Here is a 26,342-nt window from a genome sequence, read left to right on the forward strand (position 1 = left end):
TGCCCCAGTGAGTGGCCAGGAGAAAACTGCTTTCTCTTTGTATATGAACTCAAGGGCCAACATTATTCAAGCAACAGTAGGACAGGTGGCAAAAGTGTTCTTATGTCCTAGTTGCTGCCACTAGAAAGTTCAGGCAACTGGAAAGTTGCCTAAAATCATGGCCTGCAAGTTATATACCTCACAAATTGAGGCACTGGAGAGAGAGCCAAAAATTCCCAATCAAAAATACACAAGCTAGGTGCAGTGGCTCTTGCTTGTCATCCCAGCATTTGGGAGGACGAGGTGGGAGGATTGCTTGAGCCCAGGAGGTTGAGGCTGATGTGAGCCCTGATGGCACCACTGCACTCAGCCTAGGCAACAGAGGAAGGCTCTGTCTCATTTAAAACAAAATATGCAAAAGTCAGTGTGTTTTGATGTCTTTCTTCAAATCACTTAGCAGAATTCATGCTGTTTTCATTTACATTAGATGCTTGAGACAGTTTTCAAGGGAAATATTATTATTATTATTATTATTATTGAGACGGAGTTTCTCTCTTATTACCCAGGCTGGAGTGCAACGGCACGATCTTGGCTCACTGCAACCTCTACCTCCCGAGTTCAAGCAATTCTGCCTCAGCCTCCCCAGTAGCTGGGAGTACAGGCATGCACCACCATGCCACGCCCAGCTAATTTTGTATTTTTAGTAGAGAGGGGGTTTCTCCATGTTGGTCAGGCTGGTCTTGAACTCCCAACCTCAGGTGATCCGCCCACCTTGGCCTCCTAAAGTGCTGGGATTACAGGCGTAAGCCACTGCTCCCAGTCAGGAAATATTATTTTTGAAGTCTGAAATCCAAAATTGCTTTCAAGGTGAATAAAAGGATTTTAAAAGATTGTGACAATTTTATTTCTGTGATGATCACTGAGTGTAAATTCTTCATTCTCTATCGGGAAATCCATCTAAGACTTCAATAGAAGTGAAAAAATGTATAGTTTTTCTGCCGGGCGCGGTGGCTCAAGCCTGTAATCCCAGCACTTTGGGAGGCCGAGGCGGGCGGATCACGAGGTCAGGAGATTGAGACCATCCTGGCTAACATGGTGAAACCCCGTCTCTACTAAAAAATACAAAAAACTAGCCGGGCGAGGTGGCGGGCGCCTGTAGTCCCAGCTACTCGGGAGGCTGAGGCAGGAGAATGGCGTGAACCCGGGAGGCGGAGCTTGCAGTGAGCTGAGATCCGGCCACTGCACTCCAGCCCGGGCCACAGAGCGAGACTCCGTCTGAAAAAAAAAAAAAAAAAAAAAAATGTATATATATATATATATATATATATATAGTTTTTCAGTCTGTGATTAAGGGGAAATATTTCATGGGATGAGAACTGGATATAGGCCGGGTGCAGTGGCTCACGCCTGGAATCCTAGCCCTTTCGGAGGCCGAGGCAGGTGGATCACCTGAGGTTGACAGTTCAAGACCAGCCTGGTCAACATGATGAAATCCCATCTCTACTAAAAATATAAAAAATTAGATGGGTGTGGTGGCGGGCACCTGTAATCCCAGCTATGCAGGAGGCTGAGGCAGGAGAACCCAGGAAGCAGAGGTATCAATGAGCGGAGATTGCACCACTGCACTACAGCCTGGGCAACAAAGTGAGACTCCGTCTGAAAAAAAAAAAAAATCAGACCAAGCATCGCCAGTATGTCTTCTGTAGAATTACACAGAATCAGAGACAAGAAGCAACTTTATTCACATTATAAATGAAACACTTTTGTTTTGTGTATACTGTTAGTTTCTGTTTTAAAATACTCACAGATGATCATATTAAGAAATAAAGGCCGGACGCAGTGGCTCACGCCTGTAATCCCAGCACTTTGGGAGGCCAAGGAGGGGTGAATCATCTGAGGTCAGGAGTTCGAGACCAGCTTGGCCAACCCAGTGAAACCTTGTCTCTACTAAAAATACAAAAAAATTAGCCAAGCATCGTGATGGGTGCCTGTAATCCCAGCTACTCGGGAGGCTGAGGCAGGAGAATTGCTTGAACCCAGGAGACGGAGGTTGCAGTGAGCAGAGATCACACCGCTGCTCTCCAGCCTGGGTGGCAGAGCGAGACTCCGTCTCAAAAAAATAAAAAAGAAATAAAACTTCCAAGTTTATTTTCCCCAAGTTGTAATATGATCCAGAAGTTGAAATTCATTGAATCCCTTGTTGTACTCATTATGGTAATAATGAGATGTTTCCTTCTTCCAGTTAATTATATTAACTTGGAGCTTGCCAAGTGGTGAACTGCAGATGGGTTAAGACACCGATGCCTCAGGCCGAAGCCCTAAGGCCAAGTACCTCCAGCCAGGAGCGGCTTCCTCAGTTCAACCAGCTGACTTTTGTTTAGTATTTTCTGCCAGAGCCATGAAATGAAAATCTTCAGAGTCAAACATTCTTGGGACTCATGATGTTAATGATTTGCTTCGTAGTGTGTCTGACTTCAGGACACAAGTTAAATCCTATACAGTTAGAAGAGAATTTCTTTTTAATTTTTAAAAATGTTTAGGCTGGGCACGGCAGCTCGTGCCTGTGATCCCAGCACTTTGGGAGGCTGAGGTGGGCAGATCACCTGAGGTCAGGAGTTCGAGACCAGCCTGGCCAACATGGTGAAACCCCGTCTCTACTAAAAATACAAAAAAAATTAGTTGGGCATAGTAGCGGGTGCCTGTCATCCCAGCTACGTGGGAGGCTGAGGCAGAAGAATTGCTTGAACCTGGGAGGCGAAGGTTGCAGTGAGCTGAGATCACACCACTGCACTCCAGCCTGGGCAGCAACAGCGAGACTGTGTCTCAAAAAAAAAAAAAAAAAAAAAAAAAAAAAAAAAAAAAAAAATTAAAAGTTTTAAATTCTTTACCACATCAAGCATATGAACCCAGAAACATTTTTTGAGGCTCTATATTCTTTTGCCAATATTTTATTTAAAATACTTTAGTCCTAGTTCTTTTCCATCTTCAGTGTAAAATAACTTTTTGTTATTGTTAAACTCAATTTGGGTTCAAAATCCTATTTGCAGCTTAGGAAACATAGTGAGGACCCATCTCTATAAAAAATAAAAACATATTATCTGGGCATGATGGCATGAGCCTGTAGTTCCAGCTACTCGGGAGGCTGAGGAGGGAGGATCATTTGAGCCCAGGAGGCTGAGGCTGCAGTGAGTCGTGGTGATGGCGCCACTGCACTCCAGCCTGGGTGTCAAAGTGAGACTCTGTCTTAACAACAACAAAAAAATCATATTTGATTCATAAAAGGTGTGGAGTAATACATATTATCCCCCTATTCTAGCCTTGAAATGGTTTATATAATTGTGGCTATTTACCCTATAGATCTGAATGAAGAACGAGGAAGAGAGGGAGGAAGGAAGATAGGAAAGGAGGGAGGAAGGAAAAAGGAGTAAGGCCCCAGGTGACGCCTCTAGAGTAAAATGTGTTCACTGGGTGCAGAGACCACGAAAAGGTGCCCCTTGAGGGAGGGTGGGACATGGGAAGAGTGTGGGACTTGGGAGGGCAGGACTGTAACCACCAAGGGGTCAGCCTGTGGCTTGGGTGAGGGGGGCTGAAGTAACCAAAGGCTGGCGACGCTCAGATGGCCACACTGTTTTCCACCAGGCTGGGCCGCAGATACTCATACGGCATGTCCAGCTTTGCATTCCGGTTCTCGATTTCCTTATCCAGGGCAGCCAGCTCCTCCCTGAACTTCTTCAGCACAGCCTTAGGCTCAGGGCCCGAAAAATACTCCTCCTCATGCTGGCCCACAGCCACCTGGGAGGGAGAGGAAAAGGCGGCTGAGAGCCTTATGACCCCCAGTCTGGGATGCCGCACGTCCCCACAGCTGCCTCCTTCCTTAGGGCCCTGGGCACTCGGCTCTCACCATAATGGGCTGGCGTCTGCCCAGCTGCCAAGTGATGGACATCTGGAGAGAAGCCTGATGGAAGTTGGGCAGTGTTGCCATCACTGTCTCCAGTGTTGCATCCTTGGTGGTCGGTGGGGGCAGCCGCATCGTGCAGGGTGCATTAGGGACCCAAGCGTACCAGTCCAGCTAAGGAAGGGCAGGGATCCAGAGTCAGTGCCTGCTAAGCAGGAAAGCCCTGTGGCCCACCTGCACACAGACCCCTCCCTCACTCCAGGCCCCAAATTCCCAGCTGCCCATCTCTGGTAAGTACCTGGCCCAGGTGCACAGAGGAGTGTTGGCCAGTGCAGGTGAAGATGCACATGGTGACAAAGTGGCAAACTTGATCCCGAGACTGTAAAGAGACAGGAAACCCTGCAGGGGGTGAGGAGAGTTAGAAGCTGGGAAGGCAGGAGTAGGGCAGAGAGAGGAGAACAAGGCGGGGTGAGAAAGAGCGGCAGGAATGCTCAGTAACTCTTTTTTTTTTTTTTTTTTTTTTTTTTTTTTTTTTTTTTTTGAGGCGGAGTCTCGCTCTGTCGCCCGGGCTGGAGTGCAGTGGCCGGATCTCAGCTCACTGCAAGCTCCGCCTCCCGGGTTTACGCCATTCTCCTGCCTCAGCCTCCCGAGTAGCTGGGACTACAGGCGCCCGCCACCTCGCCCGGCTAGTTTTTTGGTATTTTTAGTAGAGACGGGGTTTCACCGTGTTCGCCAGGATGGTCTCGATCTCCTGACCTCGTGATCCGCCCGTCTCGGCCTCCCAAAGTGCTGGGATTACAGGCTTGAGCCACCGCGCCCGGCCAGGAATGCTCAGTAACTCTTACGGGAATTACCATGACAGCAGGTTGGGGTGGCGGAGTGGGGATCTCTGCTGGGGGGTCCCACTCAGTGGGGTGCTGCCACTGACTCACACTGGCTCACAAGAGTCAGTCAATGACGTTAGGTGTTTAGCAAAAGCTGGTCAGCATCACCTTGGTGGCCACAGTAGAAATATTTATACCACGGAAATGTGCAACAGCTACAAATCAGGACGGCTCTTCCCAAGAGTCAGTTAAACATTTATGAGCAGCCACTGGTCCCGCTGCATCTGGCACCTAGGGGTTCTCAGCGTGTAGGACAGGGACCTGTCTCTAGGTGAGAGGGAGTGGAATCTGAGAAGGCCTTTGGAGTTCTCATAGGTATTGAAATGCTTCTGGGAGATTTCATGAAGCACAGGAGATTCTGGGGAGGTCTCTTGGGTTTTGTGTCTGAGATCTCAGGGCAGGGGCTCCTCCTACCTCGGTCCTGGCCCCCTTGCAGCCCGATTTCAGTGATCTCTCGACACCAGGTCTGCAGCTCTGGGTCATCTTTCACAGCCACATCTGTCTTATAGTGGAGACTCACAATTCCTTCCACATATCTACCAACCAACGGAGCAGGGCCAGTTAGCTGAAGCCAGCTCTGCCCCTGCTCACATGGCCAGGTCAGGGCCCCAGACCCCCAACCAGAGGCAGACCTCCTGCTCTCCTAGACGTCTTCTCCACCTGCACTTGCACCCCCACTGGCCTTCCCCCTTGCCTCACCGAAAGATGATTTCCCAGAGCCGCAGTGCATCTTGGGCATAGAAGGAAGACTTCACTCCCAGGAGCCCCCGGTCAGCCAAGTCATCAGGGGGACAGAAGGAGCTATAGGTTAGAAAGCCTCCAGCTCGCTTGAGCAGCTCCACGTGGCCTCCCCCACCAGTGCTCACCACCTGGAGGTGAGGATGAGCAGGGTCAGGCAGTTGACCTGCCCTGAATCCAGAGCTGGAAAGAAGAGTGGCCCAGAATCTCCCTTTCTCTTCCCATACCTGGTCAAAAACTCCCATGTCAGAGACCAGCCCAGTCCTGGCCCGGACGTTAATTTCCAGGGTGTATCGCAGGTGAGGAATGATAAGCTAGAGGGAGAAACACAGGGAAGGGCAGAGTCAGAGGAGAACTGCAGCAGAGCCCTGCAGGAAACAGGGGCTGACAAGCAGGAAAGGCACCAGGTCTTCAGAAAAAGCACAGACGTAAAGTTCAGTGGCCTCTCAACAGTGAGTTTTCAGAAGTACCATTCGACCCAGCAATTCCATTACTGGATATATACCTCCCAAAATATAAATCGCCCTACTATAAAGGCACATGCTCACGTATGTTCATCACAGCACTACTCAAAATAGCAAAGACATGGAATCAACCTAAATGCCCATCAACAATAGACTGGGTAAAGAAAATGATATACACTACGGAATACTATGCAGCCATGAAAAAGAACAAGATCATGTTCTCTGCAGCAACATGGATGGAGCTGGAGGCCATAATCCTAAGTGGACTAACACAGGAACAGAAAGCCAAATATGGCATGTTCTCAGTTATAAGTGAGAGCTAAACACTGAGTATACATGAACACAAATAAGGGAACCAGCATCTATTTGTGGGCGGAGGGTGGAAGGAGGGACGGGATCCAAAAACTACCTACCGGGTACCATGCTTATTACCCAGTGACAAAATAATCTGTACACCAAGCCCCCATGTACAGAACAAACCAGCCCATGTACCCTTGAACGTAAAGTTAAAGTTAAAAATAAATATATAAAAATAAACCACTGAGTTTTCAGTTGATTTGCATCGACTATTTGCATTCCACAAACCAGACTTAGTGCTTTATGATAATTGAAAGAAATCATTCTTTTGTTATTGTCGTTTTGTTTTGTTTTGAGATGGAGTCTTGCTCTGTTGCCCAGGCTGAAGTGCAGTGGTGTGATCTCAGCTCACTGCAGCTGCTGCCTTCTGGGTTCACACGATTCTTGTGCCTCAGCCTCTTGAGTAGCTGGGATTACAGGCATGAACCACAGCACCTGGCCTCTTTTTCTTTTCATATTTTTTCATAGGTCTAGACCAAGATTTCTCAACTTTTTTTTTAACCACCTACTAAGTAGCCTTTGGAGATATTTTTTCCTAATCTCACTCCACCTCATTAAATAGTAGTACTACATATATACTGTATATCTGTCTATGTAGTGCATTATATCTGTGCTTTATATAGATATATATCACATTATATCTGTGCTATATAAAATAATAAGATTTGGCCGGCCACGGCAGCTCCCAACACTTTGGGAGGCAGAGGTGGGCAGATCACCTTGGAGTTTGACACCAGCCTGACCAACATGGCAAAACCTCGTCTCTACTAAAAACACAAAAATTAGCCAGGCATGGTGGCAGGCACCTGCAATCCCAGGTACTTGGGAGGCTGAAGCAGAAGAATCACTCGAACCCAGGAAGCAGAGGTTGCAGTGAACCAAGATCATGACACTGCACTCCAGCCTGGGCGGCAAAATAAATAAATTAATTAATAATAATAATAATATTTTTCACACACATTTTCCAACCAGCTTCATCCCTTGGAGGACATTGTTGCCCCCACTGAGAATGGATGGTCTAATCACCGCCTCCCTCCAGAGCCTGGTCTCCTCCCTCTCCCCTTCATCCATTACGCTCGCCTTCTTTCAGTTCTTTAAAGAAGACAAGCTTGGACCGGGCGCGGTGGCTCACGCCTGTAATCCCAGCACTTTCGGAGACTGAGGCAAGGGGATCATCTGAGGTCAGGCATTCGAGACCAGCCCGGCCAACATGGTGAAATCCTGTCTCTATTAAAAATACAAAAAAAAATTAGCCAGGCATGGTGGTGCGTGACTGTAATCCCAGCTACTGGGGAGGCTGAAGTGGGAGAACTGCTTAAACCCAGGAGGCAGAGGTTGCAGTGAGCCGAGATCACACCACTGCATTCCAGCCTGTGCAACAAAGGGAGACTCCATCTCAAAAAAAAAAAAAAAAAAAAAAAAAAAAAATCAATGACTATCTGTAAAAGATCTTTTTAATGTTATTTGCATGGGTTCCTCTTGTTGGATGGAATCCCTGGTCATTTGCATGTACTGTGCTTTATATATAAAAAGAGCAAGATTGTTTCCGCCACTTTCCCCAGGTGGGAGGTGATACCCCTTTGAAAATGCATGGCCAGCCCTGCTCATTCTCTGTTGCTCTTGCATTGTCTGTTCATTGTTTCTCTCCATACCCTGAGACCTCACAGAAAGGAAGCCTCCAGAGGTGGGAACGTGCCCTGGGGCAGAGATAATGGTAGGCAGGAGAGAAGGGGATAAGGTGTTACCTTGAAGATAGGATGTATGGACGGCAGGCACCTCATGGTGGCCACAGCAATGACCTCAGCCATCAAGTGTCCCCTCAGAAGATGAGACTGCAGCTCATGGAGCTGGAAGTCAGAGCTGCGCACCCAGCATTTGGCCAGAAGCCAGACCATTGGAGGATCCGTGGGCAAGAAAAGGGGAGGTGGTGGGGATCCTGTGCTGGGCAGTTGGAGCTGGAGCAGGGACAAGGTGTGGGGAGAGAAGGCATGAGTGCCGGGCGCTCAGCAATCCGACCCCCGCCCCCTTGCATGTTAACCTCACCCTTCATCCTCCAAATGTGTTTCGCTTTCCCCATCTCATTGCTCCCACTCCCCTCCCCTTCCTACCCACTCAGTGCATTAGCACCCTGCAAGCTGCTTTGCCTCCAGCATTCTGCAGAAACTGCTCTTCTGGTGCCTCCTCCAGCCTCCACTTCCCCTTTCAGTCTCCGCAGTGTGGAAAAGATTCAAACCACCTGCTTCCTTCATCCCACGCTGTTTTTCGAAATCTCATCTTTTAGCCCCACTTCTACACAAATGATAAATCTCTTCTTCTCAGCTGCCTGCTGGACGATTTAAATGTCTTCCATTACCTCAACCTTGGCCAGACAAAAGTCTACCTGGGCACCCTGTTCTCTTTATTGGTGCTATTTCTGCAGGCACCTGGCCTGGCTCCCCTTTCCCTTCTCCTTGATCTCCCTCTGCACTCGCATCCACCTGTCCTCTCCATTCCGACGATCACCACCCACATCTGAGCTCCCCTCCTCCTGGGGTCAGTGCTGGAGCACATTGCCCCAGTCCCTGTTTCTATCATCTCCCCTCTCCAATCCACCCTAAACACCACCGCCCACACCGCGTGCCCACAGCACGTTTCGTCACAGCCTTCTCCAGCTTCCCACCTCATACTCCTTAGCCTGGCTTAGTCTGGCCCCAGTCCAACAGTCCCCTAGGAGTCTCCTGACTCCTCTACCTCAGCCTCTGCCCACTCTGTCTTGCCACTGAGGACTGGTCCTTTCTCTCCCTCCTGCTTGTCTGAGACCTGGCCCTCCTCCAAGGCTCATGACATCCCACCTCCCCTGATCCCTCCTGGGCTGTCTCTGTCCTCAGGGACTTCCTCAGTCCCGGATCTTCTGCAGACTGGCCCCAAGTGTCTCTGTAGCTACGCTGCAAGGCCTTCGAATCAGAGACTTGGTGCATTTTCTCCTTGGGTTTCTCCCGGTGCCTTAGCCCAGCGCCTTTGCAGATGGTGCTCAGTGAATTTCGATAAGGGGCTGAGCTAAGAAAGCTGGAGACTGGGAGCAGAAATCCTGAGTCCTCTCACCTGGATGACCATGGGCAGGAGTTTCCCATCAGGCTGCAGTTTCAGCATGACCAGAGGGGCAGCCAGGTACTGCTGGCTACAGAGAATGACGTTGGCCTTGATCCCATCCAGCAGAGAGAAGTCAGCTTCAAACAGTGTGCCTCCCTGGGTGGGAGAAGAGGTCAAGGACTGCTATCAACATAAAGCATCTTCTTCCTACTCTGGTTCCTCCAAGGGGGAAGAGAGAGAGAGGAGCTAACTTGTCTCCATCACCTACTTTGTTCCAGGTAATGGATCATGTGCTTATTGCCTCATATCATTGTTTTTTGTTTTTGAGCCAGGGTATAACTCTGTTGCCCAGGCTGGAGTGCAGTGGCAGGATCACCACGGCTCACTGCAGCCTTGACTTCCTTAGGCCCAGGTGATCCTCCCACCTCAGCCTCCCAAATGGCTGGGACTACAGGTGTATGCCACTACACCAAAAATTACAGATGTTAATTTTTGTGCTTTTGTAGAGATAAGGTTTCTCCATGTTGCCTAGGCTGGCCTCCAACTTCTGGGCTCAGGTGATCCTCCTGCAGACTCCCGAAGTGCTGGGATTACAGGTGTGAGCCACTGAGCTCAGCCTTATAACACTTAGTTGAATGAGCCTTGATTTTACAGAAGAGGAAACAGATAATCAGAGAGGCTGGATGCTTTGCCTGAGATCACACAGCTTACAAATAGCAGAACCAGGATTCACATCCAAGCCTATCTGCCCTGTAATCCCATGAATTTCCTCTCTGTTGTTCCATGTCGCCTCCTGATTAACAGCCACAGCACTCTGACCCTGATTCTCTTACTCTGCACACTCCCTAAATCCCTAGCAGCAAGGGCCAGTTATGTTTCTTCATTGGACCCTGTTTCTACCAACCATTCCACCTTGCACGCCTTCCCTCCGCAGCTATTCTCGTGTGGGAAGGAGGCCGAGCAGTTGAGCTTCTCCAGGATCCCTCAGGACCTCTCCTGCAGAATCCCTCCTTGCTGGCTGGCAGCAAGCCAGGCCCACAGTGGGTCCCGCAGCAGCATCATTGACGCTAGCCCACTGCACTGCACTGTTGAGCCTCCTTGGGGCTCTGATGTCCATACCTTTAGCTCCTTCTCCAACTGGGCCTGCAGTTCCTCCATGCCTGGAGGAAACACGAGGCGGGCAGGAAGGTGAACAGAGCGCCTCAGCACCATGGGGTTGGCGCCATTAAGAAACTGGTACCCAAATAAGGCATCTTCCTTCCAGGAGTCCCGCACGCGCTCTGGGGAAGGCAATTGTTTAGCAAGTTGTGGGATCTGAGCTCTTGGTCCTTCCAACCCCACCAACCATGCCCCCTGGACTCCAGCCTACCAGAAGGACCCAATCTCTGGTCTCCACACCCTGCTTCTTTCAGTTCCCCTGGGTTGGGTGGGATCTGTAGGTAAGGGTCCTGGGAGACATATCGGGGAGGGGGAACTGACCTGCCAGCTTGCTCTGGCCACACCAGAAAATCCGGTTGAAGTCATCCAGATCCTTCCAGCAAGTCAAAACATTTAAAGAGTCTTTGATAGCAAGGTCGGCCAGCCTTCAGGGCAGGATGGGGCAAAGGGTTTGAGCATCATTCTGAGACTCCAACATGGCAACCACAGGCACCGATCTGGGGCCAGTCCAGTGCACTGCAGCCCATAAGCCCCTTGGCTTCCACTAGACCAGCACACCTCCCTCTCACCCAGCCTGCCTTTGCTCTCACCCCTTGGCCAGCGAAACCTCAAAGTCAACTCTCTTGTCTTCCAGAAATCGCTCATCCACAGGGAGGTCACTTAGTTTCGTCCCAGCCACACTCAGAATTAACCCATCCTTCCAGTTTCCCCACCTGTGGGGCAGGAAGGAAATCAGGCGTGGGTGCTGGAAGCATCAGCAGCTCAGGTGGGGCCAGGGGAGAAGGTCTCACCGGTACAGCTTCCTTCTCTCTTCCAGCTCCTCTTCCCGGTGTTTCTGGAACAGGCCCTGAGGGTCATCGCCCACAGTGCGGCCTAGAAGGACAGGGGAGGGCTTGGCCAGTGACTTTTTCTGAGAGCCTCTTCTCGCCCCTGCCGGGAGAGCCTCATCACCCCGTCCTTCTGTGTGGCCTCTCCCCCTTCAGCATCACGCCCCTCCCCCAGGCTCCAGCCACTCTGTGCCAGCTGCAGCCACCGCCCCTTCGACACCCCCAAAGACCCCGGGGCTCCAGGTTCCAGCACCTCCATCCTGCGCTCTCTTCTCCACACGCGCATCCCCCCAGCTTCTCTCGCACCCCAGAGGCCTCCTGACACCCCCAGCCCCGCGCTCACCAGTGCCTTCGGGCAGGCTCAGGACGCCGTCGCCCTCCACCCAGCGGTAACAAGGGAACCTGACCTCGTCCCCGGCTCCGGGGCCCTGCACGGAGATCCAGCTGCAGAACCAGGCGTCGTCCTGAAGGAGGTGCCGTTTGCGCAGTTTCACAAACAGCAGCGGCCCCAGGTACTCCGGTACTTCCACCTTGATTTCTGTCTCCTGCGGGCGACAGAAGAGGCTCAGCCCGGGTGGGGACGGGCGGGAGGGGCACCCGGCTGAGCCCTGCTCCTTCCAGCGCCCACGCCCTTCCTTGGAGGCTCTGAGAGGAGGAGACGTATCAGAGTGAGGGGACTGAGCCAGAGAGAGAGAGGGACAGGGCCGAGCAGCCGGCCCCAGGACTCCGTTCTGAGGGGACGGGGACGGCAGGTGGGAAGGTCCGCTCCTGCTTTCACTTTCTCCTCCCTGTGGTCGTTGACTGTGCCAAGCGCTGGGCTGGGCCGGCGCCGCGCCCTGGACGAGCGCGCTGTGAAGCCGGGACGCGCTGGTGGCAATTCCCGCTGTGCGACCACCCCCTGCCCCCACCCCGCCCAAGGCTGAGGACCTGCAGGGGCCCCACTGGCCTGGGGACAACCTTCCCGGAGACCTGGAGGCTGAGAGGGCTCAGCCAGGGAGAGTGAGAGAAAGGGAAGGCGGGGAAAGGCGCGCCGGGCAGAGAGAGCAGCGGGGATGGGAGGGCGCGCAGCATCTTGGAGCTGGAGCTCAGAGCCCAGGTGTGGGGAGTCGGCAGGTCTGGAGGCTCTCAAAGGTGGCGCCAAGGGCTTTGGATTTGGTCCGAGAACAAGCGGGAGCCATTTGAATGTGTTAAGCAGGGGTAGTGAATTAGGGAGAAATCATTCTGGCTTCAGAAGGGCTTGGAAGGTCTGCAGCAGAGGCGGCGAGGCCGCTGGAGGTTTGAAATGGCTTTTAAAATAGAGAAAGCGGGAGGACCGACGATGGCTCCGGCGACCACAGTTTCCAGACACCAGAGCTGTGTGGCATGAGGGGCGCCCAGGAGCATCCTCTTAATTCCAAGGAGATGGAGTAGCGGAAACATTTATTGAGCGTTTACTGTGTGTCACCAACTGCCCACCATAGGCAGGAAAAAAGGGAGGAGGGAGCGCCTTTCCACCTTCCGTGCCCCGTCCCCTCACCATGGAGTCGCGGCGCAACCCGCTCCGTGCGCATTTTCTCTCCTTCCGGCTCCCTTCGCCAGCGACGCGGGAGATGCTCAGGGTCTAGAACTGACTGCGCTGGATTCTTGTTTAGAGGGAGGTGAAGCGAGGGAGGAGGCGCGGGTGACACCGGGGGAGGCAGGAGGAGAGGGCTGGGAGGTGGGAAGAGGGGAGGACCTCGTTCGGGCATGTTCCTTTGACGTTCCCTGAGACAGACATCCGGATCTGGGGATCTGGGAGAGGGCCAGAGCAGGGATGGCAATTTGGGGTTTCGCGGAAGAAAAAAAGTAACAGGTAGAACGGGTAGAACACCAGGTAGATATGACATGAGATATGACGGGAGGTGGGTCGGGAAATCGAGAGCGTTCTCCTGCCTTGACTCCCCATCCCTTCCCTCTCATCACCCACCCCACCCCAGGTGATAAAGCCCGAAAGGTCAGAGATCCAACAGCGCTAGCGGTTGAAACGGTTTTTTAAGATAGAGAAAGCGGGAGGACCGACGGGCGCTCCGGTGACCGCTGAGTTTCCAGACAAGGGAGCTCTGTGCAGTGAGGGGCGCACAGGAGCATCTCCTCAATTCCAAGGAGATCGGGTAGCGGCAACATTTATTGAGAGCTTACTGGGTGCCACCAACTGCCCTAAAGCCCCCCATTCCTGCGGCCTCCGTGCGCTGTCTTTGAGCCCAGTGCACGCGCCCTCGGCAAAGAGAATCGGCCAGAGGCCGACGGGGGCGCGTGGCCTCCCGGGTATTTGACTGACTCGGAGCCAGGCGCGCAGCCCACCCCGCCCGGCTCTGGGGAGTTCACCTTGCCCCGTGTGGGCCACAGTCGCTTCCCGAGCGCCGCCTCCCCGTGCTGGCCGACCAGCCACAGCTGCACCTGGTTCTTGGAACCCGCATGGAACGAGGCCCCCGTGGACACGCGGATGCGGTAGAGACCCATCTTGCTCAAAGACGTTTCGCTCCTTGTGGTGGGGAAGAAGGGTGGACAAGCTAAATAACCCAGCCTGAGACCCCGCCCTCTCCTAGGTCGCTTGGGGTCGGAATGTGGGTGGCAGGTCTCCAACCAACTCCGCCTACCGCTGGGGCCCCCAGCTCCAAGGAGCAGAGCTTCAAAGGGCAGAATTCAGCCCCAGTCCAAAAGGCGGTGTCCTGGCGAGAGTAGGGAGTGGAAACCACTATCTTGACGGGAGGGAGAAGAAAAGGATTTGAACCGAAAACATGCAGGAAGAGGGAATCAACGCCTGGTACAGCAGGCAGGCGAGGTGGGGGTAGGAGTTATGCACTTGTGTACCACGGACTTTGGGCCAAGCCTGGATGACTGGGAAGCCAACCTCCATCTAAATACATGCGTGCACACGCGCACACACACACACGCACAGACTCACGCACACATGCATGCACACACATGCATGCACGCGCACACACGCGCACACATGCACACACACGCACAGACACACAGGCACACACGTACACACGCGCACACACGCATGGAAATACACGCACAGACACACACGCACAGACACACACGCACACATGCATACAAGCAAGGACACACACACATGCACGCACACACAGACGCCTCACAAGTTGGATTGCAGGAGAGGGTGAAGTGGGTGAGGAGACCCAGTTTGCGGTGGCATTTGAGGAAGGTACATTCAGGCCAAGGAATTCATTCGACCAACTTTGCACACTTGCCTTCTCTGCTGCCAGCCACTGGGACTCATTCCTTTTGAGCGTAAAAGCCTCTACCTGCCTGTTGCCTGCAGAATAAAAGTCCAAATAAATGTTTCTGGCATTCAGTGCCCTTGCTAACCTGACCAGCCCTCCTCACCTCTCAGCCCACTGCACCCTGGCATCTCCTGTTCTGGAGCCATGTGTTTCCCAGAACCTCCCCCCTGCTGTTCTCTCAAAGAACTCACTTCTGGGTTAGTCTGTTCATGCTTCTATAAACCCTAATTCGTCTCCAATTTCTCTTTGGTCTGGAGCCATCTATTCCCTGGAACTCCCCGCCCCCGCACTGCTGTTCTGGCAAAGAACTTGCTCCTGGATTAATCTATTCATCTATTCATGCTTCTAAACCCTAGTTAATCTCCAGTTTCTCAGGAAAGTCTTGCCCGGTACTTTCATCCCCCACCACCCCACCAGAGCAAATTAGCTTTCCTTCCTTTTTTTTTTTTTTCTTTTCTTTTCTTTTTTTTTTTTTTTTTTTTTTTTTTGAGATGGAGTCTCACTCTGTCACCCTGGAATGCAGGCTGGAGTGCAGTGGCGCCATATTGCCTCACTGCAACCTCCATCTCCTGGGTTCAAGCAATTCTCTGCCTCAGCTTTCCAAGTAGCTGGGATTGCAGTCACCCGCCATCACACCCAGCTAATTTTTGTATTTTTAGTAGAGATGACGTTTCTCCATGTTGGCCAGGCTGGTCTTGAACTCCCGACCTCGTGATCCACCCGCCGCAGTCTCCCAAAGTGCTGGAATTACAGGCGTGAGGCACCGCGCCAGGCTCCACGCCAGGTTCAGCTTTTCCTTTCTAACACTTTACTCCTTGTGCACACTTCTATTGTTGCACACTTTATACTGCAGTATGAGCTTTTGTTTGTATGTCTGTATCCCCCACTGATATGAGCCCGTCCTAGGCAAGGACTACACACCCAGCAGGACTCCCACTTTTATTTCCCCTGGAGACAGCACAGTGTCAGGGCTTGTGGGTGTCAACAAGTGTTTTTCTGAAACACACTGAGCTGAAAAATTCATTATAAATGAATCCTTCCCTTGAGGGAGACAAAGGGAAACAAATAGCTATCAGACAATGTAAACAAAAGAGGAGTAGTAACATAAGCTCCATGGCATAGATTTCAGTCAGTCTGGTAACACAAATGAAGTCCACGAAAAGATGTCTGTGATGCATATTTTCTGGTTTGCTTGTTTTTTGGTTTTGGGTGGTTGTTGTTGTTGTTGTTGTTGTTTTTAATGAGATGGAGTCTTGCTCTGTTGCCCAGGCTAGAGTACAGCGGTGTGATCTCGGCTCACTGCAACCTCTGCCTCCCAGGTTCGAGCGATTCTCCTGCCTCAGCCTCCGGAGTAGCTGGGATTACAGGCACCCACGGCCACGCCTAGCTACTTTCGGTATTTTCAGTCGAGATGGGGTTTCACCATGTTGGCCAGGCTGGTCTTGGACTCCTGACCTCAAGTGATCCACTTGCCTTGGCCTCCCAAAGTGTTGGGACTACAGCTGTGAGCCACCACGCCCCACCCTGCTTAATTGTTTAGTGGGAAGTACATTCACCTGATTCAAAATTCAAAAGGTACAAAGTGGTATTCACTAGTTTCTCCCTCCTCTCGGCCCCAAGCCACTCAGTTGCTCCATTCCCAGCAATCACTGTTACCAGTCTCTTCTGTGCACTAATATTACAGAGCAAATACACACCTATCCTTTCTTTTTCCTGCACATCATAGCACACCTTATTCTGCATCTCGTTTCTCCACAGTGCAACAGGAGGTCATTCCATATCCGTGCACAAAGAGCTTCCTTGTTCTTTGCTGAAGCTGCTATTTGCTGTAACATAATAAATTCTACTAGTCTCTTACAGTGGACACAGATTGTTAGTAATCTTTTGTAACTATGAAAAAGTGCTGAAAGAAATAATCCTTGTATATACAGCATTTCTCGTATGAAAGTATATCTGTAGAACAAAACCCTGGAGATAGAATTTCTGGACCAAAAGCATATCAAATTTTGGCAGAAACTGCTCAATTGCCCTCCGTAGAAAGTTGTACTGATTTACACCCCCGCAGTGGACTATGTCTGAGAATGCCCGTTCTTCCTCACTCTTGTCAATGGTGTGTTAATAACCACGATTACCCTAGCCAATCGGACAGGTGAAAAATGGTATCCTAGTTTTAATTTTAATTTGCATATCCCTTATTATGAGTAAAGTTGAGCATCTTTCTATACTGTAGGAGCTATTTGTATTTCGTTTTGTATGAACTGGCTGTTCCATTTTTCTATTGGATTTTGGGCTCTTTCTTTCTTTCTCTTTCTCTCTCTCTCTCTCTTTCTTTCTTTCTTTCTTGAGACAGGGTCTCACCATGTCACTGGAGTGCAGTGGTGCCATCACAGCTCACTGAAACCTCTAACTCCTGGGTTCAAATGATCCTCCTACCTAGTTTCCCAAGTAACTGGGACTACAAGTGTATGCCACCATACCCAGCTAATTTTGTTCATGTTTAGTAGAGATGGGGTCTTGCTATGTTGCATAAGCTGGTCTCAAACTCCTCATCTCAAGCAATCCTCCTACCTCAGCCTCCCAAAGCACTGAAATTACAGGCATGAGCCACCACATCCTGCCTTGGTCTTTTTCTTATTGATTTGTAAGGACTATTTATATAATAGGAGTATTCACTGTCTTTCAGTTCTATTACTACTAAGAGGGGCTCAGTAACAACAAGGTCCTTTTTACCAACATCAGCTCCTTAGAGCCTGGATTTTGGTCTATAATATAATTATCCACTAAAAGAAACCTGGATCCTTGGAGGGTAGCTGATTTTGTGTTTTGGGCGGGTAAAACACATGACAAGCCTGTGGGACATACTGACGTTGCTAAAAAGTAAGGGTACTGAGGTAGCAGAATCTTACTACAAAAAGATACAGCTCTTTGAGAAAAGCAACCACCTTTGGAGCCCCAACCATGAAGCAATCTGCTGAGAAGCCCAAGTCTATAGCCTTGGTTGATCTGAGGATTGAGAATATTAGACCATTTGGGTGGAAATAGGATCTGATAAGATTTCAGGAACACAAGGAAACATCAAAAGAAATTTTTTAGAAAATAACAAAGTATCATATACCTAGGGAAAAACACAAACAAGTAAAAACCAGTGAAGTAATAAATCCAGGATGCTGGTAATTTAAAACAGATTTAAGAATAATTACAGTAAGTCTTGTAATCACTGCATGTGTGTTTATTTTGTGTGAAGTTTAAAGTGTATTCACAAGAGGCCAGGTGCAGTTGTTCACACCTGTAATCCCAGCACTTTGGGAGGCTCAGTCGGGCTGGTCACCTGAGGTCAGGAGTTCCAGACTAGCCTGGCCAACGTGGTGAAACCCTGTATCTACCAAAAATACAAAAATTAGCCAAGTGTAGTGGCACGTACCTGTAATCCCAGCTACTCAGGAGGCTGAGGAAGGAGAATCGCTTGAATCTGGGAGGCAGAGGTTGCAAGGAGCCGAGATCACGCCACTGCGCTCCAGCCTGGGCAACAGAGTGAGACTTCATTTCAAAAATAAATAAATAAATAACTGTATTCAAAAGAATCCTCATGGTGAATTTGTAATTACAGTTTAAATTGTTGAAGGAAATTTAATGAAATTTGCAATCAATCTTTGAATATTAAAGAAAACACATTTCTAAATTTTGTTTATAGGTATATTTTTAATAAATTGAGCATTAAAAAAAATGAATATTTGTGGAGTGTTCTCTCCATGGACTAAACTATCCTCAAACATTAAACACTCTTTCAGCAATGAGCATAAACTCTGTCAAAAATAAATATAGGTAAATATTTGAAAAAAAGTATGAGCATAGCCGGGCACGATGGTTCACGCCTGTAATCCCAGTACTTTGGGAGGCCGAGGCGGGCGGATCACGAGGTCAGGAGATCGAGACCATCCTGGCTAACAGGGTGAAACCCCGTCTCTACTAAAAATACAAAAAATCAGCCGGGCGTGGTGGCGAGCACCTATAGTCCCAGTTACTCAGGAGGCTGAGGCAGGAGAATGGCGTGAACCTGGGAGGTGGAGCTTGCAGTGAGCCGAGATCGTGACACTGCACTCCAGCCTGGGCGACAGAGCGAGACTCTGTCTCAAAAAAAAAAAAAAAGTATGAGCATAAACTCTGTCAACAATAAGTATAGGTAAATACTTGAAAAAGTATTTGCAACGATTATCTCTAGGGAGTGAAGAGAAAGTATGGAAGGAATTTTTGTGTTTTATACACTTTGGAATGTTTCTAATTTTTTTTAAGAAGCATGAGTTAATTTCAAAAATTGTATTTTGAATAAAATACAAGGCTATGAATGCTGTTATTGAAACATTAACTATAATCAAGTGTGGTTATAGAGGAAGCCCCAAGACCCAAGTGCAACTTTTTTTTTTATTATTTGAGATGGAGTCTTGCTCCGTCACCCAGGCTGGAGTGCAGTGGCACAATCTTGGCTCACTGCAACCTCCGCCTCCCGGGTTCAAGCAATTCTCCTGCCTCAGTCTCTCGAGTAGCTGATATTACAGGCACCTGCCACCACACCTGGCTAATTTTTGTATTTTTAGTAGAGACGGGGTTTCGCCACGTTGGCCAGGCTGGTCTCAAACTCCTGGCCTCATGTGATAAGCCCGCCTCAGCCTCCCAAAGTGCTGGGATTACAGGCGTGAGCCACCGTGCCCGACCAAAAGTTTTTTTTTTTATAAGTGAAATTCAGAAAAATCAGAATGTGGTGGGTAAAATTCATCTTCCATAGAAATGGCACACACCCAATAATTTTCTTGCAGATTAGAAGTGTGATTGAAGAGTTGGGAAGACCTCCAAAAGTAATTCACGGTAACTTGTGGGCAGACTGAGCGAGGTTAGATTATGATGCGGTTGTGACTGGAGAGGAAGACCCAGGCCTCTTCTTCCCATCTTGAGTAGGGATATCTGTGGTGGTTAGCCTATGCCTGTTCCAACATTGTATGTTGGGGGTGGGGTCGGATGACTTTCTCTGTAGTTTACAGGTCTTCAGAAGAAGAGGAGACTAGGCACAGTGGCTCATGCCTGTACTCCCAGCCCTTTGGGAGGCCAAAGTGGGAGAATCACCTGAGTTCAGGAGTTCGAGACCAGCCTGACCAACATGGTGAAACCTCATCTCTACTAAAAATACAAAAAATAGCTGGGCGTGGTGGTGGACACCTGTAATCCCAGCTATTCAGGAGGCTGAGGCAGGAGAATGACTTGAACCTGAGAGGCCAAGGTTGCAGTGACCCGAGATTGTGCCACTGCACTCCAGCGTCGGAAACAGAGTGAAACTTCTTTAAGAAAGAAAAAAGAAGAAGATGATGACTAATTGTACTCAGGACGTATACTTAAGGTGATACAGTTGAGAAATCTAATCTACACATGGATCTGATTTAGATGATGAAATGCTAGACTTCGAGCTGATGCTATAATGGGATTAGACTTTGGGGTAGCTTGAGAGAGGGTGAGTGTATTTTGCATGTGGAAGGAATGTAAATCACCGGAGGTCAGAGGGCACGCTGGTGGCGGCCATTCTTTAAAATGTCCTCCAGTGATTCCTACCTCCTGATATGCATGCCTTTGTGTAGTCTCCTACATTGTATCTGGGTTGGTCTGCAACGCCAATGCAGTATGAAATGATGTGTGTGACTTCCATAGCTAGGTCCTAAAAGACATTGGAGTTTTCCTTCTCCTCCCTCCCCACTCTCCCTCTTTCTTGTTCTGCTTTCTCTGGGAGAAATTAACTACTATGTCATGAGGTCACTCGAGAAACTCTATGGAGAGGTCCACAGGGCAAGGAACTGAGCCCTTCTGCTACGAGCCAGTGAGGAACTGAGCCCTCCAACTAACAGTCACGTGGGAGAGCCATCTTGGAAACAGATCCTCCTGCCCCGGTTAAGACTTCAGATGACTACAGCCAACCTCTTGACTGAAACCTCATAAGTCTGTTGAACTAGAACTAACTGCCTCCCAAAACTGTGTAAGGAAATGGGTGTTTGTTTTGTTTTGTTTTGTTTTGTTTTGTTTTTGAGACAGGGTCTTGCTCTGTCACTCTGGCTGGACTGCAGTGGTGCAGTCACAGCTCACTGCAGCCTCCACCTCCCAGGCTCAAGTGATCTTCCCACCTCAGCCTCCCAAGTAGCTGGGACCACAGGCATGTGCCATCACACCACTGAGTTTTGAGGTCGTTGTAAAGCAGAAATAGATAACTAATATGGTCTGCATGCTTGTTTTCTGAATCCTCCAACTCCCAAGCTTATGTAAAGCCAAAAAATATTCAATGAACTGACCACTTTCAAAATTAGTTCACTCACCTCTTCCTCCTTTTTTTTTTTTTGTGGTTTTTGCTTTTTGTGGTTTTGTTTGTTTGTTTGTTTTGTTTTGTTTTTGACCTGGAGTCTCGATCTGTCACCCAGGCTGGAGTGCAGTGGCGCAATTTCGGCTCACTGCAACCTCCACTTCCCAGGTTCCAGCGATTCTCCTGCCTCAGTCTCCCATGTAGCTCGGACAACAGGCGCTTGCCACTAGGCCTGGCTAACTTTTTATATTTTTAGTAGAGACGGGGTTTCACTGTGTTGCCCAGGCTGGTGTCAAACTCCTGAGCTCAGGCAATCGGCCCGCCTCGACCTCCCAAAGTGCTGAGATTACACGCGTGAGCCACTGCGCCTGGCTCTTCTTCCTTTATTAATACCAGCTACTACTTTTGTCCATCTAACTGGCTACAGAGTGAAATTTCAAGTATTGAAACATTAGAAGACTTTGCAAAGTCCATAGAAGTACTGTTAGAAAACTGATCAGCCGGGCGCGGTGGCTCAAGCCTGTAATCCCCAGCACTTTGGGAGGCCGAGACGGGCGGATCACGAGGTCAGGAGATCGAGACCATCCTGGCTAACACGGTGAAACCCCGTCTCTACTAAAAATACAAAAAACTAGCCGGGCGAGGTGGCGGGCGCCTGTAGTCCCAGCTACTCGGGAGGCTGAGGCAGGAGAATGACGTGAACCCGGGAGGCGGAGCTTGCAGTGAGCTGAGAACCGGCCACTGCACTCCAGTCTGGGTGACAGAGCGAGACTCCGTCTCAAAAAAAAAAAAAAAAAAGAAAAAAGAAAACTGATCAGTCAGCAAAGCAGCTGACAAATAACGCTGATGTTGAAAGAAGAGCCATCCACCTCCGATGAGCTGAGCAGGGCTTCAGGAGAGAGACAGTCAATAGGTGACACATTGGCTGCAAAGGGACAGCCTTGGACAACGAACAAAGCTTTTCTATGCAGGTGATATCCACTGGTCACTTATGTGTGCCCCTCTCTGTCCCCATGTGGCTCCAGGACACTGACATCAGATGATATTTCCAAGATAAGCGCAGAGAGGACCCTGGATGCAGACTTTGCTTCTCCGTGGGTCTCCTAATGCCTGGGTTTTTGAAACTCAAAAATCCAAAACTGAGCTCAAGTGCAGTAAGCCCCAGCTGAGATTATGAAAAGACCAAGATCATAAAAATACATGTGTCAACTGGGTGCAGTGGCTCATACCTAGAATCCCAGCACTTTGGGAGTCTGAAGCGAGAGGATCACTTGAGCTCAGGAGACCAGCCTGGGCAACATCGTGAGATTCTGTCTCTACAAAAATAAAAATAGGCTGGGTGCGGTGACTCACGCCTGTAATCCCAACACTCTGGGAAGCCAAGGCAGGTGGATAACCTGAGGTTGGGAGTTCGAGACCAGCCTGGCCAACATAATGAAACTCGGTCTCTACTAAAAATACAAAAATTAGCTGAGCGTGGTAGTGGGCAACTGTAGTCCTAGCTACTCGGGAGGCTGAGGCATAAGAATCGCTTGAACCCAGGAGGTGGAGGTTGCAGTGATCCAAGATGACGGCCACCACACTCCAGCCTAGGTAACACAGCGAGACTCCATCTCAAAAAATAAAAACAAAAATAAAAAATATCAGCTCGGCATGATGGTGTTCGCCTGTAATCCCAGCTGTGTGGGAGGCTGAGGTGCAAGGATCACTTCAGCCCAGGAGTTCGAGGCTGCCGTGAGCTATGATTGTGCCTGTGCACTCCAGCCTGGACAACAGAGTGAGACCCTGTCTCTAAAAAAACAAAATCAAAAAAATATGTTAATATTGTACTTTACAAGTATTATGTTGTCAAAGTGATGTCGAGAATGTCAAATATTGCTTGTCAGCCAGGCGCAGTGGCTCACACCTGGAATCCCAACGCTTTGGGAGGCTGAGGCAGGTGGATCACCTGATCAGGTCAGGAGTTCGAGACCAGCCTGGCCAACATGGTGAAACCCTGTCTCCACTAAAAATAAAAAAAATTAGCCAGATATGGTGGCAGGCACCTGTAATCCCAGCTACTCGGGAGGCTGAGGCAGGAGAATCACTTAAACCTTGGAAACGGAGGTTGCAGTGAGCTGAGATCACGCCATTGCACTCCAGCCTGAGCAACAAGAGCAAAACTCCGTCTCAAGAAAAAAAAAAAAGTATTGCTTCTCACAGTCCTAGAAGAAAGGTAGCAGGATATGGGAGGGAAAAGACATTGTTGAATACTTTATGCTGCATGGTGGGGTTCCTCCAATAGATTTCGGGAACTTCCATACAATTTATAAAATGCTTGATGTAATGTGAAGTGATTTGGAATGAAGTAACTGAATTTTGTATCTAAATTTCCACAAGGGCCATCCAGAGACATCATATTGGGGTCTGGGATTAGAAGCAAAAGATATACTAAGTCCATAAGTCTGAATCTTTCACAGAAATTTGGAGGAACCCTTTAGATTTCTTCAGGCCATTAAAATGTGAGGGGTGGATAAGGAAATTTCTCCTAGAATGAAGGGGACAGGGATGTCCCTAATTGACCATTATGCTATCTTTAGGTCCCATCCAGGATAGTTTGAGATAAGGTGGTGTAGCCAGCTATGTGTTGGTCCTGAGCCAGAAGTGTACTCCCACTACTGCCAAACTTCGGATAATTGTTGCAAGGATATTAATATGAATTCCACACACGGCTCTATGGGCCTAGGAAATCCACTTCAAAGACAAAGGGAAATTGTGTAACTACACTGAAATCAGCCTTACAGCCTTCCAGGAATGAATGGATGCACAATCTCAAATTGAGTGTTTAGACATTCCATAAGCTGCACACACATCATTCCATGAATGTCATGGGGCCACTGAGCCTGAGGTGTTCCCTGGTGAAATCACTGGTGGCAGAAGACCTCAATAGCTGGTGTTTACCAGGCTCTACAAACATCTCATTTTGTAAGACGTTAGAATCTCAGGAAGTGTATGTGATGTGTGTGAAATTAATCAACCTCCACTCCATTCCTTCGGCTGAGGTAAGATTCCCTGGAGGCTGATTTAGGTGCACAAAGGCACGCTCTGAAACCTCTGGTTAAAATCACCTGCTACCAGAAACTGGAGATATTGACATTCTCAGGGGGTAGACAGGACTGGGACTGAACAAAAGGATTTGAAATTGTGGTCAGAACATGTCACTGAAGGCCTGACGTAGTGAGTCATGCCTGTAATCCCAACACTTTGGGAGGCCAAGGCAGGCAGATCACCTGAGGTCAGGAGTTTGAGACCAGCCTGGTCAATCTGGTGAAACCCCATCTCTACTAAAAACACAAAAATTAGCCAGTCACGATGGTGCGTGCCTGTGACCCCAGCTACTTGGGAGGCTGAGGCAGGAGAATGGCTTGAACCTGGAAAGCGGAGCCTGCAGCAAGCCGAGATTGCGCCAGCGCACTCCAGCCTGGGCGACAAAGCAAGACTCTGTCTCAACACAAAACAAATAAACAAAGAAAAAGAACATGTCACTGAAGTGTAGGCCTGAAGGAACGAAGCAAACGACTAATGGAATTTTTTTCTGTCCAGCGTTAAAAATTAAAATTGACTTCCAAGCTGTCAATGCCTTCAACTCTGCCGCTGCCCAGCACTTCTCAAAAAGATACAGGGTTTGGCCATCAGACTTCAGATAAACATACTCCCACAGGCAGGAGGAAAAACCACTCTGTCCATTTGTGTTAAGGCCAGAGGAGCCTTAGAGGAACAAAAGCACCAGATAATATGGAATGCAGTTTGGAAAACAAGGATCAGTTAGAGGAAGATAGTAATTTATAGAGTAGCTTCATTGGGAAAATTCAGACTTCGAAATAACCTGAAGATCTTCCTGAATTCATGCAAGAGAGGGAGAGGGTATCTTCTACCTTAGAAAATAAAATAACAGAGTTAGTCCTGAAAGAACCACCTCAGATTTTGGAGCAGAAGTTGATGATGTGAATCTGGCTCAGCCTCTGAGGGCAAATTCTCAACAATCAAGATGTCAGGGAGTGGAGTTCCGTGGGCCTCCCACTTCTGGTTTCCTAAGAACAAGCTGACTGGAGGCTGTTGGCACGGAGAAGCTATAAGCAGACTAGGTAGAAGCAGAGCAGCCTATACGATTGATTAGGAGTGCATATTTGCTTCTCTCCGGTTGGTCCTAAGTGGAAGTGGAGACAAAAATGAAGAAATCTGGCGGTTATTGACCAAGTCCTGACTGTTTGAGGCCAATTGCTGTGGAGGATATTGTTTGGTTTCCTGTGCTGGAAGGAACATGGTTTGACTTCCGGGGCTGGTTGCTACAGAGGTTATGGGACAAAGGTCTCTTTTCATATATGATTCTGTCCATTGTCCTTTTGTATAGTCAGTCTCTTACGAGTGATGTATGACAGTTCCAGCTGCTGCTCTGTAACCTCACCAGTACTTGGTACTGTTCGTTTATGGAAGCAAGGGATGGTTTGTGGGGGAGTGGGGAGGGATTAGCCATTCTAATAGGCATACAGTGGTATGCCATTATGGTTTTAATTTACATTTTGCTAATGACTAATTATACTGAGCATCTTTTCAACTGTTTATTTGACATTTGTGTATCTACTTTGGTGAAGTATCTATTTAAACTTCTGCAGATTCTTTGTTTTCTCATTGTTGAGTTTTGAGAGATCTTTATATATTTGTGGAGCAACTCCAGCTTGGATGCTAAGCAGCCATGTTGCCTTTTTTTTCTTTGAGACAGAGTCTCATTCAAGCACCCAGGCTGGAGCAGAGTGGCGCAATCGTGGCTCACTGCAACCTCTGCCTCCTGGGTTCAAGTGATTCTTCTGCCTCAGCCTCCCAAGTAGCTGGGATTACAGGGATGCACCACCATGCCCGGCTAATTTTTGTATTTTTAGTAGAGATAGGGGTTTCACTATGTTGGCCAGGCTGGTCTCGAACTGCTGACGTCTAGTGATCCACTCGCCTCGGCCTCCCAAAGTGCTAGGATTCCAGGCATGAGCTACTGCGCCCGGCCTCATGTGGACTTTTGATTAACCACAGTTCAAGGAGCCGCTAAGATTTCCAGTTTATCTGTTGTTCCTTGTATAAGAGTATGTACTTACCATAAAGCCTACCCTTCAGCTATTGTCCTATACATACCTTCTGAAGCATGCCCTTTCCCTGTGATATATAAGGCCTGGGTCTAGGGAGTAGAGGCGCAGGGGATCCACAATCTCATCTCACACCACCTGAGACACAGATGTGGCCTCTGTTCCTAAGTTTCTATTAAATGTTTCCTCCTGAGAAACTAGATATATTAGCCTCTTTCTTCAGCCTCTCAGCTTCCTCAGACTTTTGCAGATAGGTTTGCATA

The 26,342-nt window shown here is 49.1% G+C and overlaps 1 protein-coding gene across 1 annotated transcript; it reads right to left on the reverse strand.

The window, feature by feature from the left end:
* Positions 1–2,911: 2,911 nt before the first annotated feature.
* Positions 2,912–13,873, reverse strand: ALOX15 (arachidonate 15-lipoxygenase). Its single transcript, XM_030924253.1, has 14 exons — positions 13,715–13,873; positions 11,715–11,916; positions 11,336–11,417; positions 11,135–11,257; positions 10,866–10,969; positions 10,506–10,666; positions 9,399–9,542; positions 8,063–8,272; positions 5,724–5,810; positions 5,458–5,627; positions 5,173–5,294; positions 4,173–4,273; positions 3,881–4,048; positions 2,912–3,771 (listed from the first exon to the last, which is right to left on the reverse strand). The coding sequence occupies exons 1-14, from the start codon at positions 13,847–13,849 to the stop codon at positions 3,592–3,594; spliced, it is 1,989 nt and encodes a 662-aa protein (XP_030780113.1). The 5' UTR covers positions 13,850–13,873; the 3' UTR covers positions 2,912–3,591.
* Positions 13,874–26,342: the final 12,469 nt, after the last annotated feature.

The sequence above is a fragment of the Rhinopithecus roxellana genome, chromosome 19, assembly GCF_007565055.1.
Source record: "Rhinopithecus roxellana isolate Shanxi Qingling chromosome 19, ASM756505v1, whole genome shotgun sequence".
NCBI classification, from domain to species: Eukaryota; Metazoa; Chordata; class Mammalia; order Primates; family Cercopithecidae; genus Rhinopithecus; species Rhinopithecus roxellana.

Excerpts from the sequence above, each read along its gene's own strand:
- ALOX15 (XM_030924253.1), bottom strand. The coding sequence starts at position 13,849 with ATGGGTCTCTACCGCATCCGCGTGTCCACGGGGGCCTCGTTCCATGCG. Across the intron at positions 10,970-11,134 it reads GAGGTTTCGCTGGCCAAGGG|GCTGGCCGACCTTGCTATCA; the intron begins GTGAGAGCAAAG and ends CCTGCCCTGAAG. Across the intron at positions 9,543-10,505 it reads AGTTGGAGAAGGAGCTAAAG|GGAGGCACACTGTTTGAAGC; the intron begins GTATGGACATCA and ends TCTCCCACCCAG.